Below are 23,611 nucleotides of genomic sequence, written 5' to 3'. Positions count from 1 at the left end.
ACGGGTAAAATTTCTGAGTTTTTTCGAGCCCTGGATAAACCTACTATACAGAGAACATTCTTGCTTTCAACAAAAACTTCAAAGTTGTAATTTCCTTTTAAATAAAAGGAGATCTGCAATAAGGTTTAAATCATATGAGTAACAAAGACGTAGCACGTATATGGCTTTAAACCATATCTGAGACAACGTTAAAGGTACCTAAAAATACGAATCCGGCACTGTTTTATTTGAAGTAAAGATAAGACTACAAAATGGTATATGTTATATATATGTTATAGGCATTAATCATGAAGCAATAAAAGTTAAATGAAAATGCATTATTTTTACAAAAGCTCTTGTTTTACACGGTTTCTTAAAATCATGTGAAATTTTCGTTTATTAGTTTTATTTCATGTTTTATTTTAAAACGGCGTTGAACAGCTTATCTGATTTGAAGTTTACAACTATCAATATTTAACTCCATAGCTTTGTAATTTTGCTTACTCTTTTATTATCTATTAAAGCTTATTAGACTAAAAATTTAGTCATTGAGCTCTGTCAGTTCCCTAAGAACAGTAGCAGCGTGGTAGATCTTTTTGACAAGTGGTAGCAAAATTCACTTGACCATGAAGTATTTGCGAATTTGGAATAGATAAGAAATGGAATTCAGTATTTTTGCTTTGCCTTATCTTTGTTTTAATAGTTTTTATAATTGCATCAGAAAATTCCAATTTGCTTAAAGGAAAGCTTTTGAAATATGACAAAATACACAGCCCTAGAACCATAAATTATGTTTTTGAATCATTAAGATTGAGTCCTAGTTCTTGAAAAGAATCATTAGAATAAAAGTTATTCAGGGTTATTGATTTTTGCGCACTGTGCTTTTATTTCAAATTGTATCATGAGAAAAACCTACGTACCAATTACTCTGAGATATAATATAAAAGTATTTTTGAAGATGCCTAATATGGAGAAGCTGAGCACACTATAAAATCTGAAAGCGTAGGGAACATGAAAACCCACATAAATATATGTTACATGGGTTTTCATGTTCATATAATATGGGCTACATGTCACATAAATTTCTACTGAGTTACTTGAGACGTTGGTTTACATCAATGAATGTAAAATGTTTGACATTTACTCCTCTTTTTCAATCTGTTGTCTTTGTATGGAGGTAGAACCTTTTTATTTATCAGGATAAATATTAAGTAGCACTTCAAACTCGTCCTTATGAAGAAACCTTGTTTATTAAATTTACATCTGCCGTGGTTTGTTCCTGGGCAACATAGTTCTGTTAGAACAGCGGCCAATCTATGCTTAGAGCACTTCGACAAACGTTGACTAGGTGATTCCTTTAATATTTATTAAACTTGTGGATGATATTACTGATTTCGGTGTGGTTGATATTGCTTATTCGTTTTCTATGAAAAGCTAATTTTGAAGTATTGCTTTTCACGCTATTCTATACTAAAAAAATCAGTACAAGATATCATTAATTAAAAAAGATCTTTTTTAATCTGCGATTTAAGATCCTTCTTGAAATTACCAATGGTTTCTGTTGGTTTAAAGACTTTATTTTAATTCTTTTAATAACTGTAATAGGAAACTTCAATATTTGTCCCAGACATACATAAATTTCTTTTGGTCAGACTGACACCGCCCATCTTACCTCGACTCCACCCGGGTGACATTCTCCTAAAGGGTACTTTTAAATGTATTGAGTTATATGTGGTAATCCACAATGACGTCATTGTCACCGGGCATGTAAATTAGACTTTGATTCCCTCCTAACTCATATACGACACAATACTTCGAACTTCAAATCGTTGTCTTCGAACACTGTCGTCTATGCCTTACTTGCCCAAGACCAAATTTATGATGATACCATCGAAGGATTTTGATGGTTTATGTTGGTTTCAATAAGATTCTTGATGGTCCAACATGTGTTGATGGCCACCATCATACAACAATTTCTATCGTGGTTTGTTGGTTTTTGATGGACCAACAAATTCCAACATTGCAAGATGAAAAATGTTGCTCTATTGCTATGATGGTAAACAATCAGGTAATGTTTGATTTTTCATGGACCAATATTTACCATCATATTATGATGGAATATGTTGTATTATCTTTATGATGGTCAACCAGTAAGTAATGTGTATTATTGTTGGACCAACAATAACCATCAAACAAGAATGGAAGATGTCGTATTCCCTTTATAATGGTCAACCAACATGGTATGTTTACTATTGTTGGACCAACAGCAGCCATGAAAATATGATGGAAATTGTTGGTTTACATTTATAATGGTCAACCAACAAGTTATGTATATTATTGTTGGCCCAACAATAACTATCAAAATATGATGGAAGATGTTGGTCAAAATATGATGGAATTTAATAAAATGCATGGAGCTTACTTTCCTTATGGAATTTTGTTTTTGCTTGGAGTGATTAGTTGTTTTTCTTACTGCCTTTTCATTTCGGTACTCGCATGTGTAGTCTATTAATCTTTTTTAAAAGCTATGTTGTTAACTAATAAGTTAATAGAAGTTGTGAGGGTATGTCCACCTTCCTCATGTGCTGATATTATCTCAACTACTGAGAATAATGGCAAAAACTCTAAAATAATATCCGTCATAAAATTATGTGTCAATGGTCTCAAATGCTTTTTAAAAAAGTTATTAATATAAGCTTTTGTTTTTGCAAATAAATAAAGCGTAAGTATAAAGATTACTATCAGTTTTCGTGAAAAAAATTAGCTATATTTAAGTACTAATATGAATATTTGAACTTTTAAATTACAAGAATGAAAAAATATCATCAATCAGAAAAAAGTTTTCACTTAGTCTTACTGCTGACAAAAATTCTACTCAGTGAAAGTTGAGTTGAGGGTAAAATGCAGTAGGAAAAACATTGGTAAATTTCCATGGTTTTTCATTCGTTGCAACGGAGATGTTGGCTTTTTTCCAGAAATTTACCATAGAAAATGAATTAGTTCTAATACTTCTCATCTTATATTGCTTTAAAATTGCATAAGAGGTATGAAAATAGTGAATAAACACATAAAATTAACAATTTAAATGACCAGAAAAGTGACAAAACCTATTCCTTTTTTATTTTAATTTACTTGAAAGTACTAAAATTAGAATAATATGTACAAATTACAGCGAAACAGCGTGTTTCATTGTGAAAAGGCATGAACTATTGGAAAAGATAAACTAAGAGCTGCACCAATGGGGAAAATATCAGATCGTTTTGCTCATTTGCTTGGCTTCATTAATACTATAATAATAATCAGAGGTACCTCTATTAAGAGGAATAATTTTGTCAGGTTAAAATTTGGTATCAGTAGACTTTATTGGTCTTCCTTTTCATGTAACTCAAATGCAAATTAAATTCAACAACGAAAGAAGCTTGTTTTGAAACTTGACTCGAGAGTTAATTACATTTGAGTAGCTTTTAAAAGTGCTTTAATGTGAATTTGAACTTGATTGCTCCATATTTTATCGTATGATACGTTGTTCATCGTCAGTTGTGATATAAAATAATTTGAATAACATTTGCTTTTGATGGAAATGCCTCTTTTACGTCAAGTGATAAAAACCATTACGATGAAGGTAAGTGAGTGAGGAAAGAGTGCGTAATAAAATATAACAATAAGTTTACTGCCACAATGCTGACAAAAACTATCGCCATTGATAATTAGATCGAATATGTCTTCGGGCAAACTATCGCCAATGATAATTATATCAAATATGTCTTTGGGCAAACTATCGTCAATGATAATTAGATCAAATATGTTTTTAGGTAATCTTGAGTGGTTTTCACGTTCTATGAACACTATAAAAAATAACGGCATCTAGAGTGTTGGTATTTTTACCGCTAAATTCAGCATGATACGGAACAAAAAATCAGACAGACCGTAGTTCTTACAGTAATAATTACGTAAAATCACCAAGTCACTCTAAATAAATAAATATTACTGTAATATATTTTACGATAAAAATGGTTTTCTCGCTAAAATGTATTTTTAGGGTGGTGTGCCGATATTTTAGACCGTAATTTGATTTGGAGTTTTTGACAGTATATAATCAACTTGCAGACTTGTGAATTTCTCTTGAGAAGTAATTTTAGATGTCGAGTATGTTCCCATGTCATTATTTTTATTACTTTTTTGTAATTATGAAGTTAATACGAAATTAGAAAAAAATAGGATGTGAAACGTGAAATTTAATGTGTTATGGAACAACAGAATAAAATATTTAAATAGAATAAATTCTGTCCTTCAGTACCATTTCTGCTTCATAATCAAACACAAAGATGATCCCAATCACGGGGCTTGAAGAGCGAAGCAAGAAGTGTGTAGTACTTACTGTAAAAAAAAAATCCAAATCTATTGTTAGATTTTGATTTGGATTAAACCTTTTCTTCGAAAACTGAATAAAGCCCATTCTTTTACATACTTTTGAGAAACTTATTCTATTGTTAATATGCAGTTGCTCTAACTGGTATGCATATTCTACATAAAAAAAATCTATTGTTTACTTTAATTTTTTCACCTGAAATGTTCTTTTTATTAATAGGATATTGTGTAATGTTTTTTATTAAAAATATCTTGGAAATTGTAGGAGTTTACAAATACAATTTAAAAATGGATCGTCTGAATTTGTTTATAAACTGCTAAAAGAATAAAATGGGTAAAAGGGGATGCTTTCCTTTACTTTTTGTTGGTAAGTAATAAAAGTAATATATATTTTATAACTTAATTGGTATTATAATAGTAAGTTCATAAAGTCACGTTTTAAAATTTCACGGTTTAAACTCATGTAACATCTGTTTTTATTATATCTTCGCAGAATTTCAGAATTCTTTTATTTATATCGAAGATTAAATCAATCATTTTTGAGTCCATTGGCTAATTTTAGCAAACAAAATTTTATCTACTTTTTGTCTAGCTAGGATAATTAATCTGAATTGAAACTCTAAGCTAGATGATAACACAGATCTCAATTGTTTTCAAGCAGAATTTATCAAGATTTGATCCCTAAACAGAATTCTTATGCCTACAGAATTTTTACCCCTTTTTAATATTACCAAGCATAATGAAAATAAATATAGTGACAATAATAGTACAAAAAAAGTATTGTAAAAACAAATTTTCAAATTAGTTACTTTATTACAGTTTGGAAAAAAAAATTCTTAAATTGTTTAAAATTTGTTATGTATTATCAGCACTACAGAAAAACTAATTAATTATTGTATGGTAAGCAAATATACGGAATAAAACGAGTTATTATTTCTTCCTAGAAAAGTTAAACAATACATTACTGTTGCTGCGATAATCAAACTGCTTAACAAACATGCTGAAATTTTAATTCATATTGCAAACACTTATATCGCATAGTAAGCAAATAAGAGAAAAATTAGTTAAATTTTTGAAACAGTAGACAATGCAAGCCTATTCAACCACGATCAATGTGTAGTAAGCAAATGCTTACTGTGATTAGAGGCAATACAAATTGGGATCCACTACATCCATGAGTAGATCAGCAACAAAGTATGCATAGTTAAAAATGAAGCTGAGAGAATAGTGAAATGATGCCTCCCTAGCAACGTTTAGGAATAAAGATGAAAAGTGTTTGGTAATCACCACCCTTAATGTATATATTTTAGAAATCTTAACAAAAACGTTTTAAAAATGTACCCATTAGGAATCGAAAATTAATATCTAAGTTAATGAAATATTCATAACATTTCATTAATCAATATAAAATTAGACTGGATTGAAAATTAATTTTTTTATTTTTTCATCCCAACTTACAAATATGCACTTGTTTTCATTCAATTTTTGATAAAGGCTCCAACAATATAATTTTGGTTCAATGATTGCGAAACAATCTGTATTTGGTTAGAATCTGTTTCTTTGTATACCTTATAGCTTTCTTCTCAATAACAAAGCACTTTTTTTATTCCAGCCTCACTTCTGCAGAATTCTGCACAAAATTACTCAACAGAAGCAATTAATTTTGAGGAATTAAATGTTGGTCCCACTTACGCTATTGCACATACACAAAATGAAAACCATGTTGTAGAATCTAATTCTTCAAACGATGAAAGCCGAACTGTATCTTACGATTTATTTAAAGAAAATAACAAGAATGGCACCATCGAAAACAATTATAACGATGATAAATCGAAAGATACTTCTCCATTTGAATTCGAACGAGGAAAAGTAATAGAAGAAAGGGCAACAATATGGTCTGATAGCCAAGAAGAAATACATGAGTTTCAGATAGAAAATAATGAAACGAAAACTAAACAAAACAAAAACTTTGCTGTTGAATCTGATTCTTTAAAAAATGAGAGCCGAATTGAGTCTTCTAATTTATTTAAAGGAAATATTAAGAGTGAGACCATCGAAAAAAATTACTACGATGATGGATTGAAAGAATTTCTTCCATTTGAAGTCAAAAGTGGAGATAAATTGTTAAGCGATATAAGGAATAAAAAAGAAAATTATCACCAGAATATTGGGAAGACATTTGTAATAAGGCCACATTTACGGACAAGAAACATAACAAAAATAGATGGTAACTATAATTTGAGTTCATTTAATTTAGTCATAAAAACCACTTGTGTTTTTAAAATTTACGTTTTTTCCCTTCTTTTTGGTAAAAGCAGTTTGAAGGCACATTTTCAAACTTTTTAATCATTTTAAATCACATTATTTCTGAACCATCAGGCGGATTTTCGTACATAAATATGTTTTATTTTATTTTATGACCGCCGTTGAACAGTCGACCCAATTTTTGGGTTTACGACTACAAATGTTAAACGCCGTAGCCTTGTAATTTTGAACCAATCCAGAAGACAAGGAAACTTCTGTATCGGTACCCCCAGAGGTATTGATTTGTTATGGGAACATGGAGGACTTTGAGACTCGACAGATTTAACGTGCATCAGTCACCATTTACTACACGGGGAGTCTTCGACCAGCAGGGACCGTACCCACGAACTCTTGGACATGGGCCCGGCACCCTACTGACCAGGCTATCCCGGCTTAGTAGAGACAATTTAATTTTACATAGATAACTAGCAGCGTTACATTACAGCCACAAAGAATGGACATCGACAATAACAGTACAATATAAAATAGGTATTCACAGGTATTTTTTTTTCCTATTTTTTTTTTTTTTTTTTTTTTTTTAAATTTTTTTTTTTTTTTTTTTTTTTTTTTTTTTTTTTTAACATTTAACATAAATGGCCATCACGGGTAGCTGAAAAGCTCCGGACTCACTGTCTGTCCCCAGGGACTGGGAGCAGGGTCAGTGGTGAGGCTTGTGTGGTATGTATGTTTTGTTTATGTTGTGTTGCGTGTTTTACCTATTTTTCTTATGAGTAGTAGTTGAGGCAGTGTTTTAGCGGATCATGATATAGATTACTGTTTTTTATTGTGTGTGCGTTTATAGACAGTTAAGCCATCTCTTGTTTGTGTGGATCGAGCTTAAGTTTTTTTTTTTTTTTTTTTTTCTTTTAAATTTTATTTGCCTCACGGACAACAGCTTGTGTTGACTGACTGCCTGCCAAATGCTTGCTGGTCAGGGGTGGGGCCAGAGTGTGTTTTTATGCTGCAGCAATGGTTTGCCTGGAGCCCTGACACCTCAACATTGTATTTGCTGCCAGTATTTTTACAAAGTTATTATAAGGTTTATGACATATTGTCTGTGATGTTTCTGGTTATGGCTAGAATATTTATTAGTTTTTGCATAATATGCTTGTTTTTGAAACTGTCTGCAAATATCGTTCTGCCTTGTTCATTAGGTTTTTTGAGGTGGTATGATTCAGTTAGTGGGCAGTCATGTAGGTAGTGACTTGGGGTACCTGTGTCATCGCATGGGCATGACACAGGTACCCCAAGTTTGTATGATAATTCATTCCATTCATGTTTTATTTGATTTCATCCTTATCTGCATAACAATAACCACTATGTTTAACCCCTTCCTTCTCGCTCCCGTGAAAATGACGGGGTGAGGTTTCGCCCTCTATCTCTCGCTCTCGTGATATTTCCGGGCTGGAGTGTTCAGTAGTAACGCGCCGATAAGAATAAAACTAATTTATTTCTTTTGCCCGGAAAACATTTTATTTCTTATTTTACACACCAGGTGGTAGTACCAGGATAATTTTTAGATAATTGTAGATAGTTAGTTTATTTTAAACTAGATGTCAGCACTAATCAAATACTTAATACAGATACAAAAGTCAAAAAAATAGGCACTTTTTTACCATTTTCTTGAAAATTGACCGATCGTTAAGGGGTTAAAAGTGTTCAAAACACAAAACACTTGTTGCTTTGTAATCCTCGCCTTTATTATATATTTTTAGAGTCTTTGCCTCGAACAAAGTGAAAAAAGGTACACTCTGGGGCTCATAAATTAAATGTTTATGCGAGAAATAAATAAAAACTCCATTAAAATGAGTTGAGTTAGCAGTGAGGAAGTTACGGTGAAAGAAAGAAAAACCAGCTTGTTAATCCGAAAACAACTAAGGGTGTTTCTATTAATTGCCTTTAGTTTTCCACTCTGTTTCTTCCGGTTATCAATCAGGTTTCGATGTTTTCAGTTCTACCTTCCTCAATAGTAACTGGTTGAATTCTGATCCTGTTTTTTTCTAGCTTCAAAATTAATTAGTGGCTTTTAGTCTGAGTAGTTTTTGTCTTTAGTTTTAACAAGAATTCTAAAAATATACTTGTAAGATAATGGAGAGATTTTTGTAAAAAAAAATTATCATTTATATGAAAAGGTCAAATTTAAAAAAAAACAGTGTCTTTATTTAAGATATTTTAAAAATTCCCTTTTTATCTTTCAGTAGTTCGAAACTTTTACGTTTTCTTAATTTTTTAAAAAATCAACTATTTTATTTACTATTTTAACGTGAATCTACAATAGCTCCATTTATTGATATTTAAAAAATTATGATGTAGCTAACATAATTAGAAAAGATATGGCATATATCATGGATAATATGTTGATGAATGGAATGAATTATCAGATATAATTTTTAAAATCGAACGTTTTTGAAACTTAATTATTTTGAAACTTAAATTTACATGCTACTCATTTTGATATGCATTATTGAATATTTGTTTGCATCTTCAACTGTTCAGTAATTAATTGATAAATATTACTACACTTATGAAACCGGAACTATAAACGAGAATAAAAGAAGATTATACGTTATTTAAAAAACATGTTGGATCACAGCTAAAAATTAAAAAAATAATTTTTTTTCAAAGTTATTGAGATAATTTTTTGTTAAAAAATTGAGATCGGCTAAGGAGGTAAGCAGTCTCAATATTCCGTACTTTTTATTGCCCACGGGCCTCTTTTAAGAGATTATTCTAAAATATCCGATGACCTGAGACATCAAGAAAAAAAATCAATGAGATAAAAATGTGAGGTTTGATTTGCTCTGTTAAAGAGACAAACTTATTTATTCTTAAACTTCACAATAAAGTGCAAAGTTCGCCAGTAGAGCTACTGATTTGGAAAAACTGTAACAGCATTTCAGAATATTTCAATTAAAAATATATGAAGGAACGTATCTTAATTTTGTCATCAGACTGCGTTATGTTTTTACGAATCTTGTTTCATAGCTTTTTACAGTGGTTAGCGTCATCTGTTGACGAACTTTGTAACCAATTTTAATACTTCGTGAAAATAGTTATCTCGTTTTCTAAGCAGAATGCATAAAATCGTACATTTCACTCTCCTCCTGTTTAGATTTAAAAGATAAATTAATTCATAATTTTTTAGGCACCAAGAAGTAACGGTTCTAATAATGTATCATATGCGCAGAGAAATTATTTTATTCATATAAATTTGACATAAACCACTTTTCAGAAAGTCAAAGCCTGTTGATTTGCAGAGGTTAGGTAAACTTGAAATCAATTATCAGACAACAAACTGGTTTTAAATTTTTTCACCCTTTTTTCCTCGAGAACAATTCCAGAGATTTCATTACCATATTATTTATTTAACTTTATTTTTCTTTCTTATATATTCATGTCTCGTTTTTCTCTTTGAAATTTAAATATTAAGTTGTTAACACATTGAAAGCCAAGCTAATTTTACATGTCTTGTCTATCTGGCCAAACGGTAAATAACTACAAACTAAATTTGCAAATATTAGACAGATTTTGCTAGTTTTTGAAAAGGTTTAGCATGACATATCAGAAAAAAAGTGACGAATTATATAAGCCTGCGAATTGTTTAGAAATAGTGGTGGATGTAAACCTACTAAATTGAATTTATTAAACCAAGAATCAGGATTAATAAACTACCACATTAAAATATTTATGTGCTGTCCGGAGCAAGTTGGCATCTCTGTGTATATAAATAAAACAATTTTTGTGTGTTCTACATTGCATTAATTTCTTCAAACCATTTTAGTAATGATGATAATATAAAAAAATTGAAAGCATTAAAAATTTGCTCGAATTATGTGTTTCTAATAATCTTGGCTTCGCCAGTCATTGGTGACCCCCGTGGCGCTATGAACAAACACAGTATAGGTCACCGGTGACCCCCATTGGCATTCAAGGTGTTAATATTATGTATACTTTATTGTGACAAAAATTCAAGTGTACATACATTTAGTGGTCATAGCAGAAGAACACATATAAGTAAGGCATTTTTTTCGGGGAATTAATAGGCTATTAATAATTTCTCTCAGATAATTATTTTCAAAGATGTTTAAATTGATATTTTCTTAGAAAAAGAGAGCTACGAAAGAATTTGGTCTAATTCTTTGACGAATGAAGACTTCAATCATAGGATATCACGTAAAACTCCCCTGGATTTAGATTTTGAATATGGAGCAGATGAAGATGATTCTTATATGTATACTCATAGCTTACAAGAGGAGTTAATTAGTCCCAAGAAATGTCATCTCCCCAAAAAAATGAAGCATTCAGAACTGAGATGTATCATCTCCTTAAGGTCGATGTGAGTATAAGATCCTATAGATTTCTTCGTATTTCTAAATAGAATGGAAATTAATTAACTACATGAAAAAAATGGCATTTGCAAAATCTTCTAAATGGTTCAGACAGTTCTTAATGTATGTGAAAGAGACATGACCCGAAAAATAGATAAAACTATGGAATTTGAGTGTTTATGAATTTGTGGATATTTTAGTTCTATTGTAGAAGTTATTAGCTAACAATTTTTTTTTCTACGATATTTATTTTTTCTCGTAACAGTATAATAAAGTTATGCTGCTGTCTAATATTTGCATCTATTCATGTAGAATTAAGGGTACTTTCTACGAATCAAATAAGAAGGTATATTTTTATTCAAATTTATGCCCCTTGGAGCTCGATTTTCAAATTTTTGGTGAGAATTTTTGAATTTACAAGTATTCCCACAAAATACGGTCATTGAATTTTTTAAAAATGTTCCAATACATTGAACACTAAGAGCATTGCTAAAGTTTCTATGCAGATTAGTTTAATAATATTAAATTACACTTATTTTTAAGATTATAGAAAATTCAGACTTGGTAGATTTCTTCCAAATTACAGGATGGCTTTTAAGGAAATTTGGTGGGAACGGTCCTATGGTCGTTTTAGTTTTGCTCAATTCTCTAACCTACCCCAAAGAACGCGCATGATAATGGGTGTGTATTCTAATTGCTGAAAGTTAATTTCATTTTGTATGTGTTATACAAAACTATACATAAATCTCATGTGTATCTCCCCATCGAATTCCCTTAAAATCTGTCCGTTGAAACTGGGGATAAATAACCAAATCGGAAAGCTTTTTTTTTTTCATTTGGAAAGCCTATGTGCTGGGAGAGAAAAAATATTACAATTCATAAATTTAGCTATGCATATATTGTGTCATTCTTTTTCTTAGAAAATGCAAGCAAGTTTGTGCTTATGGAGCTTATTTGAAGGATGGAAAAAGTAAAGCAAAAATAACTTGTCGTAAGAATAAAGGATGGTGGGGAGTTGCCAGTCATATCAGAGATTGTGATTGTAAGTATTAGTTTAATATTAAAAGTTATTAAAGGGAAAATTTTTTCAAACTTAATCTCCAATGTAACCTCGAGAAAAACGCTAAATTATTTCTTTCTTTTTGGTGGCAACAGTAATGTCTCGGTTCTATTAAAGAATGACGGATATTCTGTAATTCCTTAGGTAATTGATTGGGATTTTTATTTATAAAATGGTTTTGACATTTTTTTGTTTGTTTTCAACTCAACATTCCTCAAAAGTGATTTGTTAGTTTTAGATACTACCTTTATTTTTATCGTGCTAAAATATTTTTTGCGATCTCAACTATGATGTATGATCTTTTATATGATTTTCCTTATAATTAGCAGCTTAAATACCATCTTTTGTTATGATTATTTGACTATTTTGGTTGAATATGGTAAAATAACAACTAAATAAATATCTATAAGAGTTTTTTTCAAGAAATTTCTTATGGTAAGCAAAGATGCAACTGTGATTGTTAAAATCAGATGAAACGAAATTTAAAGATTATTTACTCTCATTAAGCTAGAACATACCTATTCAATGGATTTCAATAAATTTACACCGAAGAGCCATTACATTATGACCACCCTCCATCTATAACAATGGACTCGCCCAGATTTTCATGGTTTCTCGTCCAGGAACAATGTTTTCATGGGGCACATTACGACCCATAATCCTCATAGAACAATCCCTGACGTCTGTAAGCTACTTGAACATAATTGCAGACCAGGTTCACCCATTCATGGCAACAGTTTTTCCAGCGGGGGATGGTGCTTAACAACAGGATAATGCACCATGTCATAAGGGTCGAATCCTCATGGGTTGGTTCTAGGAACATTCCAGTGACTTTCAAGTCATATCTTGGCCTTAACCAATAGAGCATTTGTGTCCTACTTGGAAAGCCAAATTTGTTCTGCCATGCTACCCCCTCTCAATGTGAGGGAATTGCAGGACCAGTTGGTGAGCGCTTGGTACCAAATGCCTCAGCCTGCCTATCAGCACCTTGTGGAATCAATGCCAAGTCGGGTGCTAGCAGTTTTGAGGGCTAAAGGTGGTCCTACATGTTATTAGCAGGGTGATCATAATGTAATGGCTCTTCGGTGTAACTATCTATTGTTTTCAAGTTAGAAGCTGCAAATTTTAAAAGTTTTAATAATTGTTAAATTTTTTTTAGTAACGAACGATTTTTGTTTTTGAATGTATTATTCATGACAACTCATGTCAAGTTATTTTATTTGGGCAGCTCATCTCAAATTCAAACTTAAGCTATATGGTGGTGAAGGAAAATGCATGGAAGGATTCATGGATCACGGACCACGGTGCCATATAGATTGCGGCAGAGGCAAAGAAACAGAGTGGCATGAATGTGATACCAATGGAAATTGGGACCCACCTTTACCACACTGTGCTAAGTCTTTCGGAAGTAAAACACTCTCGAGAGGACGTAAGAGTAGTGACACTTCTTTTTGTTTTATTTTCATTCTGTTTTGGTTAATTATTTATATAATTATTTATTATAATGATACCTACCAATAAGTATTAGGACACTCATGCATATGGATGAAAGTGGAATTCGGGCGAGTTTCTCTTGGTAAGAGGAAGCAAGTCTGCCCCATTCCCCTGATATGTGATGACTCTACGCTATCACATGTGTTATTTTAAAATGAGAACTCCTCCAGACATTCGTCTGGACCTGTGGCGGTGACTATGGTAACGAGGTATAACTATTTTGAGTAGGAGTGTGGGGTCACTGTTTTGGAGTGGCTTCGGCTCGGGTCGCGATAGAAAGGTAATTTCTTTCTTTGGTCTATTGTACCTATACTGAAGCTACCCCCCTAAAATGTGCCATTCTTGTTTCCATACCACCAGACGTCCACAGACTTTGCGGCCGGAAGAGTTTTTAGCTTAGACAAACTATAAACGTGTGGTGCCTATGTTGGCCACGACTAATATTTTCTGCGTCGATATAGCCCACGACGAATTGTCTCTGTAGCGAGTCTTGCTCAGGTAAATTGCCTCTGTGAGGAATTGTGCTAATGACGAATCGCCCTCCGACAAACAGTGTGCTATGAATTGTCGTCGCAGAACCTTCTGTTCGAAAAAGGAAAATCCCAGAGAGTTTTGATTCATGTAAACAAACGCAAATCTACAAAGTAGGTCTGCAAAAAACAAATGCTTAAACTTGGGATTTAGATTTCAATTTTTCACATATGGTGAACGAGCAACTCAAGCATGAACAATTCAAAAGGAACTGGAACCGCAAAAGCTGTTCAGTGGGTTTGCACGCGTTATTGGTAGACTTAATTCCCACTCTGAAACATTTCTTTCCGATAAGGATCTTCTTATTTTATGGTCAATATTGAACATTTTTATTTTGTATTATAACCGTCGTTGAACAGCCGACCCAATGATTTTGGCCTTACGACTACTAATGCTCAACTCCGTAGCCTTGTAATTTTGAACCCAATTCAGGAGACAAGGGAACTCCTTGATCAAGTATTGGGAGAAATTTGCCTTCGTGGAGGACTTTTTAATGGAACTAGCCCGCATTTACTTTACATGGAGAAGAGGACCACAAGAACCTCCCACGGTTAGCCTGATGGCAAGGGGACTCTAATCCATGATCCGTCTACCACTGAGGATATTTCACGTCAGCACTGCGGTCGGTGCAAGCCGGTTAATACTTTTAGGCTTTAGATACATATTACTTTCAGGACAATGGCAGCACTAGTTACCATGTTGTGAGAGAATGAATTGCTCTGCTTAGAGCTTAGATCTAAATAATATCGAGATTTTCTAGGATGAGTTAGCTCTTCGAATGAAGGGGTGCAACAATTGATTATGTCATTTCCATCCAAGCCGAGTACCACTAGGCTTATTAAAAACACTAATGAAAAGCATGCTTTGGAATGTTGGACAACGCGTGATGAGTAAAACTTCTGAGGAATCTTGATTTCCACGTAACCATATTATCCAATTTTCATTACCAGGAGAGTGGTTTCACCAATTCAATTACGATTTGATATTTTGTAAGAGGAGATTAAAATATCAGCAAGTATAAAATATCAGCATAAAATACAGAGTTATATTATCAATATAACTCTGTATGCGTGAAAGGTGGTGTTGTGTGCGAAAAGTAAAATAAAAATAAACCAGTTGAGACAGATGTTTACGTTTTGGCTAAAAGATTGGTTAATAGTTAAACTTTTCACTTCACAAAATGAATGCCTCTCTTGCTTATGTGGCTGGTTATGTAGATTAAATGGGGACAAGGTCTCCCTAATTCTTATCAGCATCTTATTATTCAGCCCTTGATTAAAACAAGTGCCTTTTAGAATGAGCTAAACGTTTTCAATCATTAGAACAAAATAATGAAACATTTTAATAAAATTGGTCATCATTTAAAAAAAAATTGTAAATTTAGTCTACAGGATAAAATGATATTCTTATACTGATAATCATATTGCTAATTTAGGCTTTGATAGTTTCATCATTAACACAAAAAATGTGTTAACGATGAATTCTGCAACATTATTTTTATTTTTAATGTTGCTTTTTTAGATTATTATGGAGATCGCCGAGGGAAGGCGTACGTAATTAAAGAACTTGAGGGGAAAAATTGAGACCGACGGTGAATCTCGATTTTAAAGGAATAAAAAGGTAAGCAATTTTAAGCTTAATAAACGTTATGTTTCATTGTTGATACATCAGGCGTTTTTTTATTCAGAGAAACATTGAAACAAAAAACTAGCATAAAATTGATAATATGAATATCGTGCAAGTTTTCTGTAACCTTATTAAGGAACCAAAGTGGACCACGTTAAAGCTGTGACCATTGGTATAGTGTCACCAAGTTAAGATAATTTAATTTAATATATCCTATAATGTTTTTCAACCTTACACTCTCCAAAACTCAACATTCTCCAAAATGTCTCACAGTTTAGAATTGTCACTTTTGTTGATTGTTTTTAGAAAAAAAAAGGTTTTAAGGCATTTACATACATAGAAATTTTGGAGTGCGTTGATGTATAATATCATACAATTTTGCGATAACTTTATCACATTGCTAAAATGAATCATGTCCGAGTCTTCATTATAGAGATATCTAAGATGACGTCGCTTTCCTTACGTGTCCATTGGAAATCCATCAATAATCAATAAGTTACAGATGCAACTAATAGGGATACGAATTTTCGAACAATTGCGCAAACAAAAATTGTTTGAATGATAGGGGAACACTGATCTAGTTCAGCTTCTGACTTTGATATCTCTTTGATGTCTTTTTAATAATGACAGACATCAGGATTGATTTTCAGAACAGCAAGTTTATTTTAGCCCTTCAAAAACCTTAGAATATATCGAAGTAAACAAAATTACTGGCCTTACCAAAACAAAACAAAAATGATTCAGTTTCCATGAAGAACCTTTCAAATAAATTGCCAAACATTTGTCAGAGATGTTCCCTGAATTAGAAGCAAAATATTTAGTTGCTGAGATTAAAAGCATTTGTAAAAATGTTACAAACAATTTTAACTTGTAACTTTAAGGAACGTTAACGTACAATGCGCTGAAAAAAAGCGGATCACCCTGTATAATTTTTGATTTCATCATCGGATCTTCACGTTCTAGGACTCCATCTTAATGGCTCGAGAGTGTGACTTCAAATATGCTAATTAATAAGTGCAGGCGATATTTTAAGTTACGAAATCACTTAAAAAAGTGTACTTTCTCTGAATAAGCATACCTTTTTTTCTACGGATTCGGATATCTGACCCCCAAAATATAAGAGGTAACCGCAATCTGTGAAATATGGTCCCAATAGTTTAGTCCGGAGAGCGCTCCAAAGTTTGTACCCCTTAATGTTAATTTTACTTTTCGCGTATTTCGTTATATCTCGAGTATGTCTTAAGAGAAATGAAAATGTTTTGCCCACAATTCTAAAACCCGTTTATCCAATGATGATTCCATGTAAAAAATAACTTTTAGTAAATATTCATTATTTTCACTATTTTATTTTAAAATGGTCGAAAAAATTTTGAATTGTAAGGTTCAGGATTTTTTGCATCATTTTAAAGAATGTAATTTTATACAGCTAAATACAAAATTTGTGTAAAATTGTCGAATAGTTCCAGTAAAATCGAATTTAAAATGCGATTTCTCAGGAACTATTCGAACGATTTAAGAGTGAAGCTACATCACTTTATTCAAAATTATTGAATAAAGTGAAATGAAAAAAAAGTTATTGATATATATTCAAAACAAAAATTAGGTTTAACTTCCATGGAGCAAATTTTAGTTATATTAGGCTAAGAAATTGCAAAAAATGATAGCTAATCTGGTAGCAAAATATTTAATTTGTGACATAGGAAAAAAAAAACATTTTAAATAAAATGAAATTTTGCCTCAATTTTTTGTTTCGATAGCATGTTTTTTCTAAAATTAATTTATAAAACTGATTTTCCTATGCAAAGTTTTTATGTATTAAAATTTTTTCTATAATGCCTTTTGTGTGTTAATACAAACTGTGTCAATACAAAAAGCTCAAAATAGAAATAACTAAGAAAAAGCCCTTAATTCTTTTGAAAGATTTGTTTTAAATCAAATATGAGCATCTAATAGCTGACTCTTTTTAGATGCCATTTTGAATTTTAAACTTTAGACGCTAAGCCTTAGACGTTTGATTTTTAAGCTTTAGGCGCCATTTTGAATTTTCAAGAAGACTGGATTAATAGTTTTGGGGTTATAAGGTTTTTGTATATATATATATAGCTTACGCATAAATTTAGTCTCTTTTCTTTTCAAGTTTTTTTAAGTTTATTTTTGTTTGGTCTTCTTTCTCTAAGTAAATCCAAGATGACGGCTAAAGCCTACATAGGGAGGAAGCAAACTTTAGATTTTGGGCAAAGCTAAGAATTTTCAAATAACTTACACATCGGTTTTCAGGTAGAAAGAAATTTCGAAAATTTTTCGATAATTGTTTTCTGTAATCTAGCTTTTTCCATTATGGCGAAATTTGTGTTAACAAATAAACTATTTTAGTGCGTGAATGAGTAATGAGAGTAACGACTTTTAAATTTTTATTTAGCGTAATTTCGCTAGAGTGTTCTCTTTATTAATATGACTTTTTGTTCACTGCATATATTTATAGGATATTATTGTTTCTTTTTAATTTCTAGGTAATTTAAAGAACATTCACAAATATGAAGATGAAGGTTAAGGTCTGGAAATAATAAGTTTAAAAAAATTTGAATGAAACTCTTACAAAAGTCTTGTTTGTATATTTAAGTATAAACACTAATTAAATAATATTTTATTGATTGTAGTGTTGTTTATTTTTCTATTATTTTATGCAATTCTTTTAGAACCATTTAAAGCACGGATCAGAAGAAAGAAGCAATCACAAAAATAATTTAAAGAAAAAAATCTTTTTTACTCATGATAGAGGGTGTAAAAATGCAATGCACTCTTTTTTTGAAGCGTGGAAAAAGATCATACCTTCAACCCAACGTATACAACGCTCCACTACTGTAATAAGCTTAACTACAGATTGAAGAATTTGTTTATGTAGATTATCGTAGGATAGTTATACGCATATCTATTTCACGTAAAGTAAGGCAATCACATCTCAATAATATAAATTCTTTTTTGTCTTGGATAACATTTGGGAAAAAATCTTGAAGATGACCCAAATTGTAAATAAATAAAACTATCTGGAAAAACCATTTTTTTAAAATAAAAAGTAAAAGCAATGGATAAGTTAAAGTCAAGGCCTGAAATCCGGCATTCTGTGAAATGCCTAGTCATTGTACAGATTGCCTAAAATTGATCAGAAAAGAATGAAATGACTAATGTTTTACTTAAAACCTAGGCATTTTATGGAATAGCTATTAAAAAAATTGCCAAGACATGAAATGATTAATGTTTATCGTATCGTTTTACGTAACTTACATACAGACTTTTTAAACATAATCTAGTATAACATTTTAAATACATTTGTTGGAGCAATTAATCTTACCGATATGCTTGCAGTAAGTAAAAAATGACATAAAACATATTTTAAAGGAAGAAGCTAAGCAATGAAAGGGGCAGAGGAGACAAAATCATGAAAAACAGTTTTCGATTTTAATGTAACAGATTATATATGTAAAAAAAATCAAGTAAAAATGGTTTCGAGCTGTCCTAACATCATAAAATGGAAGTGTGGAGGTGGGATTAAATCTCATCCCAACTTAGTTATTTATATTTATTTATTGTTAGGCTTATTTATTAATTTATTGTTACCCATACATATACAGGCTTGTGTGCTTCTTTCAAAATTCGGCTTATTAGATATTCAAGTCGAAGAACACATAGCACAAGATAGAGAAGGATATCGTAAGGATTTATCCATGGATATGGAAAGATTCGAACCCGCTATCTCTACTTTACGATCGAAGGATCTTTGTAATACCCTTTTCTAACTTGTGATATATGCTCTACAACTGGACATGGGCTAAAAATATGTAATACTTTGTAATGAGCACACAACCCTGCATATGTAAGTATATAACAACAAATTAATAAATATTTGAAATAGTAATATTTTTTTTAAAAATTATTTGCTTTAAATATACTTTCTGGACAGTACGATTTCGCTTTTCTACCTTCAAAATGGTGGTAACCAGTTCAAAACAAACAGTAATAATTGAATGTATGGCAATTAATAAATAAATTTTGCTTAGATACAGATACATAGTACTGTATTTAAAGCAAAGAATGGCTTGTCTCTTGCCAATTTGAAGAACACATGTCACGAAAATGAGAAAGACAGCGGAAAGATATCGAATCCGCTAATTCTACATTTTCCAGAAGGACTATAATCCTTCTTCCAACAATACCCAGACCCCAAAAATGTATAGTTGTTTCACTTGCAACATATTCTAGGGATCTTCCTCGTCGTGCAGTATCACTGTTCCAGCAACGGCTCTAGAGCGTGGTTGTAGTAGGGCCGATTCCCGTTATAACACTAAATATATATTTTGCTATCTTTGTCGAACTTACAAAGAAACCCATACGCGCACGTGAATGAATAAATAAATCTCACTATTCTCATAAAAATGGATAAAACAGACACCATAACTCGATATATTTGAAATAAGTATCTTTGGAACAATTTGATGAAACATTTTAAGCTATCATCCATTTCCCGCTTCTTCGTGTTATAAGTACGAAATACATTAGAAAAGAAATAATTAAGCGTTATATAACTCCTATTAACTATTTCAATAATGCATTCTTAATAAACAATACAAACTATTACCATTATATTTGGTAAGAGATAGACATCAAAAGGTTAAAATTGTCAATCATATGATAAAATTATGGTATGGTCAATTATAATTCGACTTTAGAAGAAAATGTTGGTAATTTTATCGCGATACTTTCGAGCACGACATAAAAATCATTTATTTGGTTAAATTTATTTTTCACCTTTGTATTTTAATAAATATGTGGTAATAAGAGGTATTTTGAAAAATAGAATTTCAGGTAAATCGAAATCTTAACAAACGAAAAAATTACCAAATGCATGCCGTATATTTTTCTTAAGTATTAGAGTTATCGTTTTTTTTTCTATATTAGCAGAAGTGATTTTATCATACAAGTATAGTAATTTAACCAGAATATTTTTCTCATTGTGGAAATCATTTTTATATTTCTTGCAAGAATTTTTTTGCGATCAATAATAACAATAGATTGTCTTTATTTTATTTTTGAAATTCAAAGATATATAAAGGGCAATGAATAATAGGACAGGGAAAGTGCAGTGAAGTAAAAAAAATATCTTATAGATAGAGATCACATTTTTGAAATTAAATAAGAAAAATGACGAAGTGGGTTTTGAAAATTAAAAGAAAAAAAAAATACGCTTAAGCTCAAAAATTGAAAAAAAAGTTGAGAAAAACTTGATGTTGCGAAAAGTTGAGAAAACTACAGATGGAGACGAAATATTTTTAAATTTTGAATCATTGTCATACTAACGGAAAACATTAAATAACGATAAGTATGAAGCCCCCCTATCATTAAATGGTTTTTCTCTAAAATGCATATTTTCACTTTACTAACCAACATAGAGTTTAATCATCATTATGTAATAAAATAAAATCCGAAAATAAAGAGACATCTCACGTATTCATGATTAGGGACATTATTTTTAATTAAACAGCTTATTTATAAGGAGAGACATCTTTTACGCTTTTATTTATAGACTTTAATTGCTCATATAAGTATTGATATAACTATTGGTAAAGACTGAGAAAAATATTATAAGCTGTTGAAAAAAACATTTTTCTAGCTTCTTGAAAGGTGCATATTTAATTAGAATTTAACAAATGGTAAAGAAAATGAAAATAATTTCATTTTCACAGTGAATAAAATATTAATCCGATATGAAAAAACTACAAGTTAATGCTATTTTTTTTCTCTTTCGCTTTTTTGAAAATGAGAACTTTTTCTTCAAAAGGTAAAGTTGAAAGACCTAAAAAGATATTTTTTCCATGAATGCATAATTCTCAATTTGAAAATTTTTCGAAGAATTCAATCTACAGTTATTGCAGCTGTTGTTAATTGTTCCCTTGATACCTTATTTGACAGCACCTTTCTTTTTTATTAAAGTAAAAGACAATTTTTTTGCGATTCATGAATCTTTGAACTTCTGGCATTATTAAGGTATTAGAGAACGCTTTGGATAAAAATATATCGTGTAAAATATAATAGCGATTAATTTAAAAATAAATTTTTTCTACCTGCTATTTGAAATTAAAAGTAAATTACTAAAATGAGTGAAAATGAGAGAATGAATATTTTTCTTCTAGCTCTTGTTGGTAAGTAATAAAATTGGTGAGTCTTTTATAAATAATCTTTTTTTTCTTAATAAAAAAGATCGTAAATTAAAGTAAACAGACAAGAAGGGAATGATTTTAATTAGTTTTTTTTATGTGAAATTTTTCACTATCTTGATAAGATCTCCACGTTGGCATTAAAAATGATATTAATTTTATAACTGAAAGATTACTTTCTACCTAATCTATTGATTTAATTAACTATGGCAGAGTTGGCAAGAATTAAATGTTTTTTTCAAATGAAATTAAACTAGGCTTTATTTTTAATTTCTGCTTACAGAAAAATAGTTCTGATAAAGATATATGTATCAGTTTAATAAATGAGAAAATTAATTTATGTTACATACGTAAAGGTATATTGGATAATTCCGGCATTGTATTCAGTACATTGTATTTTATGCAAAATATGAAATTGAGAAATATTATCTATATTTCACCTAAATCAAATCCCCTTAATGAAAAATAAAAATATTGTTGTGCTAGCAATAAGAAGAAAAAAAACGTTTGGAATTGTTTACAATGACTAGGAATATCATTTCCAATTATATCGGCCGATTTCCGAAATTATGTATAATTACCTATAGCCAAGACCGGTCCAATATATATGTTTTGTCTTCACCGAAGAAAGACGATAATAGATATCATTTTCAAACAATTTTCCAATTTTCACATAATTTGACAGTATGACATTTTTTAAAGAACAAACTGAAACTCGTAGAAATAAAACAGATTCAACAATTTTTCAACTGACTTCAATATATTAATAAGTAACGCAACTCAATAACATAATTAATTTTCAAAAAGTTACTTAAAAATTGAAAAGCATTCATATATGCAAGGCATATTTTATTGCATATAAAATCTTTTTGATTTCTTTTATAGTTTTTGATTAATTAAATGACAGATCAGAAGTTTTAAACACATTTTTTAGTTTTATTATATTATGTCCCGCAGTGGACTGATCGTTAAGACACGGTTCCCAGCAGATTACCAAAGTCAAGCATCACTATCTGCGGTCAGTGTGCGGGTGGGTGACCACTTGGATCAGTCTGCGTAGGGACCGAGGGTGTGCGATATTGGTCCTCCTTAAACTGTTCTACCGTAAAGTGCTCGACTTCGCGTGTAAGTCGTCGGGCTACCGAAGCAGGGGTGCCATCCCCTCTGCAGAGGATCAAAATTGTGATGGCATGTCTTCGGATCATCCTCAGGGATGTTTCCCAGACCGTCGCCAATAGCCCATTGTGCTGCTCTAGTGTGACGTAAATGAACTACAATAACAATTACATTATTATAAATATGTAAATACATTTAAAACGAGCTCCAACCTAAAGCAAACAATGTCTGAATAACGAATTCTGATATGAGAAAATTAATTTATTTAATATCTGCTTATCTACATGGAGCTTTCGTTTTGAATAATAGATAAAATATAAATTTCAGTTTCTCTTCTAATGCATCCTGTAATGAATCATCAGTCAGAAGTCAAGAAGTTAGATAGATCAGGAAAAATTTCTCAAAATCGAAATGCAGACTCTGTGATAGAATCTGATTCCTTAAAAGATGAAAAGGAAACTGAATCTTCTGAATCATTGAAAAAACCTAATATGGCAGATACTTCTCATGGAAATGACAATGATGGTAAGTAGAAAAAAGTTTGATAGAAATCGGTCAAACAGTTATTCGGCAAATAAAAATTAAGAAGGGTTTCA

The 23,611-nt window shown here is 31.0% G+C and overlaps 1 protein-coding gene and 2 long non-coding RNA genes across 3 annotated transcripts; all 3 read left to right on the top strand.

The window, feature by feature from the left end:
- The first annotated feature begins 4,677 nt into the window (after positions 1-4,677).
- Positions 4,678-12,032, top strand: LOC107442874 (uncharacterized). Its single transcript, XM_016056542.4, has 4 exons — positions 4,678-4,714; positions 5,960-6,574; positions 10,756-10,987; positions 11,900-12,032. The coding sequence occupies exons 1-4, from the start codon at positions 4,678-4,680 to the stop codon at positions 12,030-12,032; spliced, it is 1,017 nt and encodes a 338-aa protein (XP_015912028.2).
- A 1,241-nt stretch (positions 12,033-13,273) lies between these two features.
- LOC147810963 (uncharacterized) lies at positions 13,274-15,688 on the top strand. Its single transcript, XR_015432870.1, has 2 exons — positions 13,274-13,468; positions 15,586-15,688. It is a non-coding gene; the product is annotated as an uncharacterized LOC147810963 (long non-coding RNA).
- Positions 15,689-21,696: 6,008 nt separating this feature from the next.
- Positions 21,697-23,611, top strand: LOC107442875 (uncharacterized). The gene is made up of 2 exons (XR_015432869.1): positions 21,697-21,884; positions 23,343-23,611. It is a non-coding gene; the product is annotated as an uncharacterized LOC107442875 (long non-coding RNA).

This window comes from Parasteatoda tepidariorum, chromosome 4 (assembly GCF_982258835.1).
Source record: "Parasteatoda tepidariorum strain Cologne lab strain chromosome 4, Ptep-v5.0, whole genome shotgun sequence".
Classification (NCBI taxonomy): Eukaryota; Metazoa; Arthropoda; class Arachnida; order Araneae; family Theridiidae; genus Parasteatoda; species Parasteatoda tepidariorum.
This window is presented reverse-complemented; position numbering and strand designations above follow the sequence as displayed.